This window comes from Camelus dromedarius, chromosome 27 (assembly GCF_036321535.1).
Source record: "Camelus dromedarius isolate mCamDro1 chromosome 27, mCamDro1.pat, whole genome shotgun sequence".
Taxonomy (NCBI): Eukaryota; Metazoa; Chordata; class Mammalia; order Artiodactyla; family Camelidae; genus Camelus; species Camelus dromedarius.
The window spans coordinates 8,224,092-8,238,766 of record NC_087462.1 but is presented as its reverse complement, the minus strand read 5'-3'; the positions used below and the strand labels follow the sequence as shown (position 1 = coordinate 8,238,766).

The 14,675-nt window shown below is 50.2% G+C and overlaps 1 protein-coding gene across 3 annotated transcripts; it reads left to right on the top strand.

Moving 5' to 3' along the window:
* The first annotated feature begins 6,659 nt into the window (after window positions 1–6,659).
* Window positions 6,660–14,672, top strand: DDX39A (DExD-box helicase 39A). Of its 3 annotated transcripts, XM_010999801.3 has the most exons (11): window positions 6,660–6,815; window positions 10,484–10,695; window positions 10,836–10,963; window positions 11,798–11,890; window positions 12,265–12,448; window positions 13,101–13,219; window positions 13,566–13,697; window positions 13,786–13,895; window positions 13,998–14,142; window positions 14,282–14,429; window positions 14,521–14,672. In XM_010999801.3, the coding sequence occupies exons 2-11, from the start codon at window positions 10,488–10,490 to the stop codon at window positions 14,535–14,537; spliced, it is 1,284 nt and encodes a 427-aa protein (XP_010998103.1). In that variant the 5' UTR covers window positions 6,660–6,815; window positions 10,484–10,487; the 3' UTR covers window positions 14,538–14,672. The 3 variants fall into 3 exon arrangements, with proteins under 3 accessions (XP_010998103.1, XP_064335986.1, XP_064335987.1); XM_064479916.1 differs by having other exon boundaries at window positions 14,282–14,672; XM_064479917.1 differs by lacking the exons at window positions 6,660–6,815; window positions 10,484–10,695; window positions 10,836–10,963; window positions 11,798–11,890 and having other exon boundaries at window positions 12,277–12,448; window positions 12,823–13,219; window positions 14,282–14,672.
* The last annotated feature ends 3 nt before the right edge of the window (window positions 14,673–14,675 follow it).

The following is a 14,675-nucleotide window of genomic DNA, read 5'->3' as shown; positions in this document are numbered from 1 at the left end:
AACATGTTTTGTTTTGGATTAAAATAAAATTCACACACCATACAATTCACCCTTTTTACATGTAGAATACAGTGACATTTAATATATTTTTAGTATATCCAGGGAACACGCTGTTTTTGAGAGTCATCCAAAATGCCGTGTGTATCAATAGTTAATTCCTTTTTACTTCTAGTGGTACTCCACGGTGTCAATGGACCACAGTTTCTTTATCCATTCGTTTGTAGATGGACGTCTGGGTTGTTTCCAGTTTGGAGCTGTTATGTCTAAAGAATGTTCACTGTTCATATCTTTTTGTGGTCAAAAAATGTTTTGTTTATTCTTAAGTCTATATCTAGGAGGACTGCTTCGTCATGATGTTGGTGCCTGTTTAACCCAATAGGTCTCATCTGGGATGGTTTTTCAATCCCCTCCCCCAGGAGGGACATTAGCAATGTCTGGAGACCCTTTTGGAGACACTGAGGGGTTAGGGGGCAGGGTACTGGCTTTTAGAGGCCTAGGATGCTGCATGACATCCTACAATGCACAGGATGGTTCCCACCACAAAGAAAGATCCAGCCGAAATGTCAAGAGGGCTGGGGTTGAGATACCCTGGTTTACCTTAGTACAAACTGCCAAATTATCTTCCAAAGTGGTGTTCACATTTTACAAGCCTGCCAGCAGTGGATGAGAACTCTGGTTACTCCACAGCCTATCCAGGCTCGGTACTGGGAGGCTTTTCCTTTTTAGCCATTTGAGTGGGTGTTTTAAAATCTTTTATATCTTAAAATAATTCTGAAGTGAATCAAGCCAATATGACAAATGTTAACATTTGCTAATCTTGGGTGGCGGATGTATTTAGCAGGCTCTGATCTTTTCCGGATTTAAAATCTGTGGGGCTTTTTGTTTCTTGTTTTTTGTTTGGTTTGTTTCCTGTTTTTGTTTGTTTGTTGAATAGCAGAAGCTACCCCCTGGCTGCATGGATGGTGGGTGTGCTGGGTTTTTTTCCCTGTTTTTCCAGACTTCTTTGCTGGACTCAACTGGCTTCAGCCTTCTCCTCCTGTATCATCTCAGATGATCTAATTACTTCAAGTTCACCTCCCACCTGCTTTCCTGGAGCACCTCCTCTCTCCCTGGGGAATGGTTTTCCCCAGGCTTTCATCTTACCTGCCTTTAACCTCTATTTCCACTTGCAGAGGTTTCTGCCAAATCGACTGAACGGGCCTGGCCTGGGCTTGAATCTCTGACAACTGTGTGACTTTGGGATCGGGACAAACCCTCTCTGGAGCTCAGGTCACCCACCTGACAACGGATAGGAACAATGGATGTGCTAATACACGCACCTCATCTGCTCCAGGTGGGGATTCAATCTGTTGACGTATTTCAATGTCTCAGAACAGGGCTGAGCACCAGGACAGGAACTGGGGTGAGGAGAGTGAGGCACTTGCCTCAGACACAAAATTTAAGATACACGTTTTAATGCACTTTTTTAAAAAATCAAAATTAATGCTAAAAATCCAAATAAAGACAGGATCACTAGTCCTAATCACCTCCTTTTACTTCAGCAGCCATGCAGCTCTGTTACTGACCCTGTGTTTACTTAAAATGTTGATATCTTGTTCATCATTAGGTTTTTTTAAATTGAACAAAAATAATATCTTTATAGAAACTATTAATATATACCTAAATACAGTATTTTTAAATGAAATCAGGTGTATATAGCTATATTCATAAAGTAAGATAATCACAAGTTACACATTAACGTCAAGTCCAAATACAAATGAAGATAGTTCTCTGAATTCCATGCTTCATCGAGCATCAAAACCCACCCATCTTTGTATCCTTTTTTTGTACATTATTCTGTATCCACGTTCTCTGCATTGGATTGGATCCCTGGTCTCCCTTCATTAGGCTTTTTGGCTGAAGTTACTTGACTTCAGCTCTGAATTTGTTGTCTAGAGCATGGACCCCTGAGATAGCCTACACCACATGAAAAGGAAATGTTAGAACCTTTGGGGAAAACTGTGGAGGAAGGTTTAACTGTGTCACAGGCTTAGGGAGACTGGAATGCTGGAGCAGGCTTATCGTGCCTTACCTTCCCCCACCTCCTTCCCCTAAACTCCCAATCCAAACACAGCTGAGAAGACTGGCAGTACCAGGGTTGGGAGTAACTGGAATTTTCATAGGGTGCTAGTGGGAGTGTAAAGTGGGACAACTACTTAGCTAAACTGTCAGGATCTAAAAAAGCTGAACACTCACATGACCTACCGCCCACCATTGCACTCCTAGGTATTTCCTACAGAGAAGTAAATTTGTGTTGACAAGACTTGTGCAAGCTTCATTAATAATAGCCAAACACTGGGAGAAACCAAATGTCCAACTACAGGTGAATGGAGAAACTATATTGGCTATATTGTGGCATAGCTGCACAGTGGAATTACTACTCAGGAAGGAAAAAGAAGGAAGTATTGAGATGTGCAGGAATGTGGAAAATCTCAGAACATTTTGTTGAGCAAGAGAAGCCAGACACAAAAGACAATCTACTGCAGGATTCCATTTATACAAAATTCAAAAACAGTCAAAACTTGGTTGCAGTCAAGATGGTGGAGTGGTAGGACCACAAGCTTGCCTGTCCTTGCGACTACAACGAAACCACAGCTGAATGCTAAACAACCATCAAAAAAAAAAAAAAAAAAAAAAAGACTGGAACCTAGCAAAAAAGATCTTGTGCAACTGGAAACATAAAGAGGGAGCCACAGCAGGACGGTAGGAGGCGCATGCTCATGATAGTTTTGGGCCCCATGTCCCCTGGAGGGGCGAACCACAAGCTGAAGATTTGTTAAGGCGCAGAGGCCCTCCCATGGGAGTGAGAGCTCTCAGCCCCACGTCAGGGGCTCCCCAACTTGAGTCCTGACATTGGGAGGAGAAGGAGACCCCAGGACATCTGGTTTTGAAGGCCAGGGGTGCTTGGCACTGGGAGCCTCACAGGACTAAGGGAAATGGAGACTCCATTCGCTTGAGAAGCATATACAGAAACTCACGTGCACCAGGTCCAAGGGCAGAGGCAGTGATTCACAGGAACCTGGGCCAGAGCTGCCTGCTGGATTTGGAGGGCCTTCTGGGGACATGGGGGACAGCTGTGGCTCACTCAGGGGACACAAAAGCTGGTGGCGGACATTTGGGGATTGTTAATCTACATGAGCTTTCCTAGGGGCTGACATCTTGATTGGATCATTAGCACCAAGCCCTAACCCCACCCAACAGCCTGTAGGGAAGCCTCAGACCAAACATCATACAGGGTGGGAACACAGCCCCACCCATCAGCAGACTTCTTAAGCCACAAAGGCCTCTAGATACCGCCCTACCCACCAGAGGTCCAGGACCAAGCTTCACCTAGCAGTGAGCAGGCACTGACTCCTCCTGTCAGGAAACCTGCATAAGCCCCTAGTCCAGCCTCATCCACCAGGGATAGATACTAGAAATAAGAAAACAATAATCCCAAAGCCTGTGGAAGGAATCCACAAACACAGAAAGATATGAGGTGGCAAAGGAATATCTCCCAGGCCAAGGCACAAGATAAAATCCCAGAAGAGGAAACAAGTGATGAGGAGATAGGTAATTTATCTGAGAAAGAGTTTAAAGTAATGATGCCCAAGGTGTTCAGAAAACTCAAGAGGAGTATAGATGCACAGAGTGAAATTTTTAGCAAAGAGTCAGAAAATATAAAGAATACCCAAACAGAGCTGAAGAATAAAATCACTGAAATGAACAATACACTAGAAGGAACAAGAATAGACTAAAGGAGGCAGAAGAACAGATCAGTGAGCTAGAAGACAGATTAGTGGAAATCACTACTTCAGAACAGAAAAAAGAAAAAAGAATAAAAAGGAATGAGGATAGTTTAAGAGAACTCTGGGACAACATGAAGCACTCTAATAGTCACATTATAGGGGTCCCACATTATAGGGGTCCCAGGAAGAGAAGAGAGACAGAAAGGACCTTAGAAAATTTTTGGAGAGATAATAACCGAAAACTTCCCCAACTTGAGAAAGGAACAGTCACCCAAGTCCTGGAAGTGCAGAGACTACCACACAGAATCAAACCCAAAGAGGAACACGCCAAGGCACAAATTCATCAAATTGACAATTAAGGAAGGATAAGGAGAAAATATTAAAACTAGCAAGAGAAAAGCAACGAATAACATACAAGGGAACTCCCATAAAGTTATCAGCTGATTTTTCAGCAGGAACTCAACAGGCCAGAAGGGAGTGGCATGATATATTTAAAGTGATGCAAGGGGGAAACTTAAAACCAAGAATACTCTATCCAGCAAGGCTCTCATTCAGACTTAATGGAGAAATCAAAAGCTTCACAGATAAACAAAAGCTAAAAGATTTCAGCGCCACCAAACCAGCTTTACAACAAATGTTAAAGGACCTTCTCTAGTCATTAAACCATAAAAAAAGGGAACAAAAACAAGAAAGAGAAGAAAAAAAGAGACCTACGAAAGATTGCTTTGGCTGTTCAGGGTTTTTTGTGGTTCCTTATAAATTCTGGAATTGTTTGTTCTGGTTCTGTGAGGAATGTTCCGAGTATTTTGACAGGGGTTGCGTTGGATCTGTGGATTGCTTCAGGTAGTGTGGCCATTTTGATAGTGTTGATTCTTCCAATCAAAGAGTTCAAGAAATCTTTCCATTTCTTTGTGTCATTTCCATTTTCAGAATATATGTAACCTCCTTGGTTAGGCTTATTTCTAAGTATTTTGTTGTTTTTGATGTAATGGAAATGTCTCTGCCAGTTATAAAATTCTGGTTTTTGAAGTGAAAAAAAAAAGTGAATGAAGGGCCACAAATGGCAAAATATTCTTCTTTTTTATGGGTGAGTTGTATTCCATTACATATATATTTATATGCTGCATCTCCATTATCTATCCAGCTGTTGATGTGCACTTGGGATGCTTCCATGTCTTGGCAATTATAAATAGTGTTGCTGTTAATAGCAGGGTGTATGTATACTTTTGAGTTAATTCTTATTTTGTGGTTGACTTTATTCCTTTGATAACTATGTAAATTTAAAAAGCTAAAGCTCTAAATTGTTCTTAGAAACAATGAACAGTACGTATATGTAAATTAAAGAATATATGTGCAGTAAAAAGGAAAGATCTATCAAGCCATGAAAGACATAGAAGAAACTCAAAGACATATTACTAAATGAAAGAAGCCAGTCTGAAAAGGCTACAAACTGTATGATTCCAACCAAATGACATTCTGGAAAAGGCAAAGCTACAGAAACAATAAAAAGATCATGGTCTCCAGGGGTTTGGGGAGAGGGAGGGAGGGAGGAATGACTAGACGGAGCACAAGGGATTTTTAGGGCAATGAAATTATTCTGTATGATATATAGTGGTGGCTATATGTCATTATGCATTTGTCAAAGCCCATAGAATGTACAACATCAAGAGTGAACCCTGATGTAAACTATGGACTTCGGTTGATAATAATGTGCCCATGTTGGTTCATCGGATTCTACCAAATATACCACACCGATGAGGGATGTTGAGGGTGGGGAGTATATATGTGTGGGTGGGGAGGGCTATGTACAAACTCTGTATTTTCTGCTCAATTCTGTTATGAACCTGAAACTGCTCTAAAAGAATAAAGTCTATTTAAAAAAATAAAAGAATCGTAATAAAAGACACTCAATTATCTAAAAAAAAAAAAAAACAGAGAAAACTTTAGTGATAGGAATCCACATAAGTGGTTGCCTGGTGCAGGGCGGGAGGAAGGGATGTGGTTGACTTCAGAGAGGTACCACAGAACTTTCTGGGGTGCTGGAAATGGTCTACATCTTCACCAGGCAATTGTCACTTGGGTGTCAGTAGTCAAAACTCATGGACCTGGAATGGGGAGGGTATGGTCTAGTGGGAGAGTGCCTGCCCAGCATGCACAGAGTCCTGGGTTCAATCCCCAGCACCTCCACTAAAAGAATAAATGAAAACTCCCTCCCCAAAACCAAACTCATGGACCTGTTCCTTTTACAATAAACTTTACTTCGGAGGAGGGGGAGGGAGAGGGGGTTGAAAAAGGTTAGGAAAATTTAACACAAGGGAAAGTAAAATTAACAACAAAAAAGTTTTCTGACGAAAAGCGTCGTGGTTTTGGTTTTTTGGCCTGAACCTGCATGGCCACTAGCAGTGTCTGACCAGGACGTGACTCTCAGCAAACAGGAACTGTTGCTTTGGACCATTTCTCTCACTTCCACGACCTGAGGGGGCCCCTTACCCACTGCGGGTGGAAAATGTCCTCTCCACGCTGGAGTCATTCCAAGCTCCCAAGCCTTCTCAGAACCCTTGGAGAGCCTCCACTCTGTAGGACTAGGAGGCCGCGGATGGATGTACATTCCGAAAAAACTGAGTTCTGTGCTCAGCGTATAGGCCACGTTTGATTAGGGTGCGACACCCGCTCCCGGTCCATCTTCCCGGCTTCAGTTGCCAGTACTAAAGATGGCGGCACCCCACCGCGAGCACAAACCAGATCACGTGACGGCGCGCTGGCGGACGCCGGCCTCAGTCAACCCACTCGGGCGCCTACTTTTAGATTGACCAATGAACCCGAGGCATGAGGCACGCCCTCTTTCCTCTTCCACCAATAGCCTCCAGGCCTCTCCTACAGAATCCAATCATCGCTTCCGCCTCTTTTGAATGAAAAGCCAGCGGTCCAGTGAGCGGAGCCGCAGTCAGACATTGGAGGCAGGAAGCGCTACAGCTTGTCTCGGCGCGAGACCGGTAACCGGAGTTGGGAGGTTCTCCTCGCAGCACGCGGAGGCGAACGAGGAATCAGGTGAGCGGCGCACCCAGGCGCGGGGCCGCGGGGCCGCGGTGCGGGGACGTCGGGCCTGCGGGTGAGCGAGCGAAGGGAGACGTCTAGGGTTGAGGGAAGGAGAAGGGGACGCGAGACAAGGAGGGCGGGGAGGTTGGGGTGTCCGTCGCGTGCGTTGGTGGCCGTTGGGCGTTGGGGCGCATGCGCAAAGTGTGGGCCGGCCGTTGGCGCGCGGGCCGTGGGGTCCGCTTCCGGGAGGGGCTGGCATGGCCGCCTGCGGGCTGATCCCGACTTGTGGGGGAGATTCTGCCTATTCGAGGAGGCCCGGGTCGATTTAGAGAGGGGGTCAGGAGGCGACGCTGGGGTCTGGGGCCGTGGTAGGAGAAGCCGGAGTTTGTAGGAGTGAAGGTCTCCAAGTTCGAGGGACTCCCCCCTCCCCCACTCTGTGTTCTTTGCGAATAGGGGGCAGATTCGTGAAACAGATTTAGGGCAAAAAAGATGTCCTAGTAAGAAACAAACTGAGATAGAAATTCTCCCCTGGGGCACTGGAGGGTGAAAGGGTAAGCATGCGAGTATGAGTTGTGACTTATTCTGGTGTCAACTTTCAAGTTCATCACTTCCTGGGGCCTCAGCTGTCTCGGCCACCCTCTCTGGGCGGAACAAACACCGCCGATCCCCTCGTGATCTAATTTGTTTTGAGTTTTAGATCCTGCCCAGCCACTTCCCTAGAAAATTTTGTGCCTCAAACTCTGTCCCTAAATTTGTCTTCCCATCAAAACAAAACGACTTGATTTGAACTCCTAATTTTTTATTCTTTTGAATACACCATCTCCTGTTACCCAGGTTTGAAGCCCGGAGTAGATGACTCTGTCTCTTTCCTGTACAGGGCTCTCCCAGGGGATAGTCCCACCCTGTGGAGTGTTCCACCCTCTTTTTCCCTACTTAACAACCCCCTCACACTAGTTAATTCTCTTTCATTTGGTGCCTATTTTTCCCTGCTGCTGGTCTCTTCCGCCACTCCATCTTCTCTGGAGTAACTTGCTCTTGAGCAAATCCTGATTGAGTCACAACTCAAAAACCTAATCAGCGATTCCATATTGCTAGCAAATTAAGTATGAATGTTCTGGGCCTGACCATCTCTTCCAGCTTTGTCTTCTGCCTCTACTTCAAGCAGCCAGCCCTACTCTCCACTCCCCAAGAGGGTCTGGTGTGTTTTGGACTGGCCTCTCCTGGCTCCTGTTCTCTCTGCGGCCTGGGAACTGACTCCTTCCTGTCTCTGCCAGTTGGAATCTCAGTGCTAGTATCAGATGGCCTCTTTCAAGAGTGATAAGGCTACGTGCTTAACTTTAGGCCTTAAACCTTGCCTTGAGGCCTTGATTCGAGTTCCATTCATTCAGCCATTGCTGTTGAGTGCTTAACCTGATGTATGTCAGGCCCTGTTCTGGGTCCTGGGCTGGCAGAACTGGAGGGGGTGCTTTTTTAGTTAGGCAGACTGGAAATGGCTTTTTGGAGCAGCAGAGGTCTGAAAGAAGTGGGATTCAGGACTGTTCTCAGCAGCAGAAACAGCAAGTGCAAAGGTGCTGAGGCATGTCTGAAGCACAGCAAGGCCAGTGAGCCAGGGCGATGAGGGGATAAGCTCTGAGGGAGTCTCATTTGGAGCCTGATGGGCCTTGGTGAGGACTCTTGAGTTTTATTCTGAACACAGTGGGAACCTGAGGAGGGTTTTGAGCAGAGGAGTGACATTCTCTGACTTAGCTTTTATAGGCTCCCTCCAGCTGCCAGAGGTGGAGGAGATTGGAGGGAGTAGGGAATGGAAAGCAGGGAGGCAAATGAGGAGGCTGTTGCCATAATCCAGGCAAGAGATGATGGTGCCCAAATGCCTGCCTATCAGCTGACAGTGGATATCCCAGTACAACGGAATATTACTCAGCCATGAAAAGGGATGTTGGACTGATACATGCTGCAACATAGAGGAACCTTGAAAACATTATGCTGAGTGAAAGAAGTCAGTCACATGTTCTGTGATTCCATTATATGAAGTATCCAAAGTAAGCAATTTCGTAGAAAAAGAAGCAGATTGGTGCTTGCTAAGGGAGTTGGGGGATAGGATAGTGGCTGAAGGGTCCAGAGACTTTTTGACATGAGGAAATGTGCTAAAGCTGATTGTGGCACTGATTGCAGCTATCTCTGACTGTATAAAAAAAAAAATCACTGAATTGTACCTTTTAAATGGTGACTTGTATAGCATGTGACTATCTCAATAAAGCTATTCTAATCTGAAAAGAAAGGTGATAACAGCCTGGGACCTGCAAGGTAGCAGGAGTGAGAGGTTGCCTCATGGTCCCAGTGGGATGTGTTGGCTGACTGAACAGATAAAGAGAAAGATGGAACAGTATAGAGAATGAAATTACCTTTCCTGAGGTGGGGGAAACAGACCTGCAGGGAGAAATGGAGAGTTTTGCTCTGGGCGTTTTGAGTTCAACTTCCAAGGGGAGAGGTGAAAAGCAGCTAGGTAACCGAGTCTGGAGTTGAGGGGAGAGTTTGTCCATAGAGACAAGTTTGAGAGACCTTACAGCAGCAGTTAAAGCCCAGGGGCTGGATGAAGTCAGAGAGAATGAGTGGCAGAAGGGCCAGAAACGGGGCCCAGGACGCTCAGCATCCAGCTCAGGAAGATGAGGGGCTGCTGTAGCACTTTTGCCCCTAGACTGGAGGCGGGGGTGCAGCAGGGCGGACAGAAAACAGCATTCTCCTGTTCGGGTCCTTTGTGGCTTGCGCCCGGTAGGTGTTCTGTATGTATTGGATTAAATAAAGCCAGGAGGCGAGTGAGCTCTGAATGAATTCTGTTTATCCTCTCAGCTGTATTCTTACTGGCTCCAGGCCCAATGGGAGGTCTTTTCCCGAGAGCACCTAATTAGTCACTGTGCAGACCACAAATAGCAGGAGCAGCTGGGGCTGGGCAGACACTGCTCTCTCACCAGCTCCTGTCTCTCCAGCATCTCCAGGTCTTGAGTGGGTGGGAGGGGTGCCTCCCCCCATGTAGGCCAGTGGGGTCCTTGGGGAGTGAAGGGGAGGGGACTCCTCGAGGCTGGGTGGTCTGAGGCTATTCCTTAGAGCTGAGACCCTGATGCTGTGAAGGAAGCATTTGTGCCAAGACCTGAAGGCGGTGCAGCAGTGTGTTCCTGGCGGCCAGGGTAGGGGCTCCATGAGCATCAGCAGCCACATAAGGCTGGGGGTGGTTTGAAAGGGGTGGTGTGGGATGAGGTGGGCAGGGGCCAGTGAGGAGGGTGGAGAGGAGTTGGGATTTCACTTAGAGCAGTGGGAGGCCCTTGGAGGTAGAAGGCATGTGTGCCCATGTGGGTGTGGGCTGCCGGGGCACAGGGAGAGGTGAGATGGCTTGGCGGAGGGTGGTGGAGATGTGGCCATGATAGGCTGAACCTGGCAGGTGCTACCCAGATGGAGTGGTGGGACCTGCTGTTGGAGTAGGAGTCAGGGGTGAGATAGGGAGGGACCAGAGAATGAGGTCTAGGTTTAGCTTCATCGGCTCGTAAGACCTGACCCCAGCACCTCGCCCCTCCCAGACCTGTGTTGACAGCCTGCGGCCTCTCCTCCCTCGCTGTGTGGGTTTTCCTGCATGCATCTTAGTTACCTTAGTTGCTTCTTTCCGCCCGTCCTCCGTCCTCTGTTCTCAGCACCATGGCGGAACAGGATGTGGAAAACGAGCTTCTGGATTACGAGGAAGATGAAGAGCCCCAGGCTCCTCCAGAGAATGCCCCAGCTCCGCCCAAGAAAGATGTCAAGGGGTCCTACGTTTCCATCCACAGCTCTGGTTTCCGGGACTTCCTCCTGAAGCCAGAGCTCCTGAGGGCCATAGTGGACTGCGGCTTCGAGCATCCATCTGAGGGTATGCCTCCCTGGTCTTTCCCGCCAAGGCCCTCCTCTGACCACCCTCATCCTCACCATGGTCCCCTCAGCCACCTGCTGAGGGACCTGCACAGAGGGGCCATCCGGTTTCTGATTGCTCACGCGCTCTCTCCCCCTCAGTCCAGCACGAGTGTATTCCACAAGCCATCCTGGGCATGGACGTCCTGTGCCAAGCCAAGTCAGGGATGGGGAAGACGGCAGTTTTTGTGTTGGCCACCCTGCAGCAGATTGAGCCCGTCAACGGACAGGTGGGTGGGCACCCTCCCTCCCAGGCCCAAGCTACCCAAGGCAGCAGGAGTCGTGGCTTCTCTTGTTAAAAATTCTCATGCTCACATTCTTTTTGTGGACTTCTCAAGTTAAGTACCATACTTAATTGTAACGAAATCCCCCTAAAAACAATACACCAAGAGAAAAAACAGAAGTGCCCACAGTTTTACCACCCAGCAATACGGCTGTTACTTCCACCTGTGCTTTTCTAGGTTGTACACGTTGGTGAAGGTAGGATTCCACTGAACACGGTTTTGTTCCTACTGTTACTGCTGATGGGGCCTAGCTGTCCTCGTGTCCTGAACACTGTAGTCCACTATTTTGGGGGGGCGGTCACTGAGGTGTATACTGGTGTGCTGTTCGTGACATGCTGGGGTACACATCTTTGGGGTGGGTGGGTGCTTGAGCCCTCATTACCGACCTTGGGGGTGGAACGTCAAGGAGAGGAGGGCTTAGTGGGAGGCCGTGGTGTGGTCTCAGTGCTTGGTGCGGTGGCTTAGAAGGCAGGGGCAGCCTTCCCCTTGGCCCCACAGGCCAGCCAGAGGGCAGACTCTCAGGAAGCTGTTAGCATGGGGCATGTCACGGGCTAGGCTGGGGCTAAGTCCTAGCGTCGAGGCCTCGGTGCAGGTCCTGGTGTCGGGAGACACACCTCAGTAGTGTGAGAAGATAGGCGGAGGGGGTGAGCAGCAGGCGAAGGGCTGTGAGAAGATGGAGGCGTCTGGACTGGGCCAACCAAAGGCCTGAGGGTTGGGGGCTCTGGCCAGGGGAGGACTTAGGACACTGCCTTGAGTATCTCTCCCCCACCTGCCCCCCAGGTGACAGTCCTGGTTATGTGCCACACCCGGGAGCTGGCCTTCCAGATCAGCAAGGAGTATGAGCGCTTCTCCAAGTACATGCCCAGTGTCAAGGTGAGCCCCTCAGGCCGGGTTGGGCGCCACATGGTCCTCTCAGCTGCCTTGGTGGCCTCGGCTCTGGCCCAGCCACTGTTAACCAAGCTTGGCTGCAGCAGCGGCCTTTGAGGTTTGTGGTGGTTTCTGCTCCTTAAAAGCCTGATGAATTATGCATGGCCCCCGAGGCCTGTGCCAGTCCCACTCTGGGACTGCTTTTCAGTGGAGCTGGCGCCAGGCTCTCAGGCCTCTCCTATCCCCAGGCACCAGGCCCAGGGTGTCAGGAGTGCTGCTGGGGCCCCAGCTGGCGGGGCCGTTAGCTGAGTAGCTGTCAACAGAGTCAGATGTGAGCTTTTGGCCGCCAGATGGTTGAAAGCGACTTTCCACTGGCACAGGTGTCTGTGTTCTTCGGGGGCCTCTCTATCAAGAAAGATGAGGAGGTGTTGAAGAAGAACTGTCCCCACGTTGTGGTGGGGACACCAGGTCGGATCCTGGCACTGGTGCGAAACAGGAGCCTGAACCTGAGGAACGTGAAGCACTTTGTGCTGGATGAATGCGACAAGATGCTGGAGCAGCTCGGTGAGTGCCCGCCCGCAGCACCCCAGGCTTCAGAGCTACGCGGGCCCTGACAGGGCAGGCTGAAGGTTGCCCCCCCAGTGGTGTCACGTGGGTGGCCAGCACGCGGGTCTCCGCAAATGATTTTAGGGAAAGTTCTAGCGTTGGCGGAGTGGCCTGCTGCTTCCGAGCCTAAGCTGAGTGGGACCACAGGGTCCAGACGAGCCATGTCCCGGCACACGTCCATGTCAGCCCTGAGTGCCGTGGCCTTGCCGCCTGGGGAGTTAGTTCTAGGCCCCCGCTGGCCCTCAGTGAGCCCTGACAGGGCTGGTGGGAGATGGGGCTTGTGTCCTGGGAGGCGGCTGCAGCTCTCACCCCAGCGGCTGTCTCTGCCTCAGGCTCCCCTCCCTGAAGCGTGGCTCGAGGCGCTGGCACGGCTGCTCCGCTCTGGCAGCGTGTAAGTGGATTGCCGCTCCTCCTGTGCCTGTGCTCGCCCTGAGTCCGGGGCCCCAGGCACCTGGGACTCTCCCCTCCCGCCAGTCCTCACTCGCATCGCCCTCTTCATGGGGCCAACGGGCTCCATGGCACGGGTTGGGAGGGGCTGGATCTGGTCTCGGGTGGGGGCCGTGGTCTGGTGGTCACTCATGCCCACCTGTTTCTTGTCCTTCCCACGCAGACATGCGGCGGGACGTGCAGGAGATCTTCCGTCTGACCCCGCACGAGAAGCAGTGCATGATGTTCAGCGCCACCCTGAGCAAGGAGATCCGGCCCGTCTGCAGGAAGTTCATGCAAGACGTGAGTAGGGCGAGAGAGTGGCCTGGACCTCAGAACAGTAGCCGCGGCCGCCTTGGGTCCGGGCTCTGGCCGCTCCCCAACACGCACACTGCCCTTGTGGCACAAGGATGCTGGGAGGCCGGCGGAGCCCTCTTCTTCTCTTGTCAAACTGGGAGCTGAGCTTGGCCTGCACCAGAGCCAGACAGACCTTAGATCCAGCTGTTGGGAGAGAAGTATTTACTAGGGTACAGCAGGCCCTCTTGGAAATACCACAGCAAAGGAGTCGCCGCTGGAAGGTTCTGGGCAGGCAGGAGGCCGGCACGGAAGTAAGCCCTGCCTGCCCCTTCCTGCTCTCCTTCCCGCACAGCCCATGGAGGTGTTCGTGGACGACGAGACCAAGCTCACGCTGCATGGGCTGCAGCAGTACTATGTCAAACTTAAGGACAGTGAGAAGAACCGCAAGCTCTTTGACCTCCTGGACGTGTTGGAGTTTAACCAGGTGACGCTTCTGCACTTCTGTGACCTGTCCCAGGGTTCTAGGCCTCTGGGAGCGATTCTGGCCCTGACTGCTGCTCCGTTCCTCGCAGGTGGTGATATTTGTGAAGTCGGTGCAGCGCTGCATGGCCTTAGCCCAGCTCCTCGTGGAGCAGAACTTCCCCGCCATCGCCATCCACAGGGGCATGGCCCAGGAGGAGCGGTGAGTGTTCACCGCTCTCAAAGCCCCTGGCAGGACCCTTGTAGGGAGCGCCACCCGGGAGCCATGTATCTGATGGCCGCCCCTTGTCCCTCCTGCACCCAGCCTGTCACGCTATCAGCAGTTCAAGGACTTCCAGCGGCGGATCCTGGTGGCCACCAACCTCTTTGGCCGAGGGATGGACATTGAGCGTGTCAACATTGTCTTCAATTATGATATGCCCGAGGACTCAGATACCTACCTCCACCGGGTGAGTGGCCCCACGGAAGTGTCACCTCGCTAATGCCCCCCTTCCCAGGGTAGGGCCTGGATGAGGACCTTGTTTTTCTTGTTCTTAGAGCCCCAGCCTGTGTTTCTGTGGCCTGACCCCTGCTTCTGTCTCCCTGCAGGTGGCCCGTGCAGGTCGCTTTGGTACCAAAGGCCTGGCTATCACTTTCGTGTCTGATGAGAATGATGCCAAAATCCTCAATGATGTTCAGGACCGGTTTGAAGTGAACGTGGCAGAGCTTCCAGAAGAAATCGACATCTCCACATACAGTAAGTGGCTCAGACCGGGCTGGGGACCAGGGTGGTGGGTCCTTCTCCCCCTGCCCCCTCCTCACTGGCCTTTCCTGTGTGTGTCTTACAGTTGAACAGAGCCGGTAACCACATGCCCTGACGGCCTGGAGCTGCCCTGCTTCACATGTGCTGCTTCAAGTCCTCTTTCTAGGCGACTGTGGTCCTTTCTTTTTACTGTTTGAAAGTTGTAGGTTTGTGTAAGAATAAATTTTTATTATGGAAGCC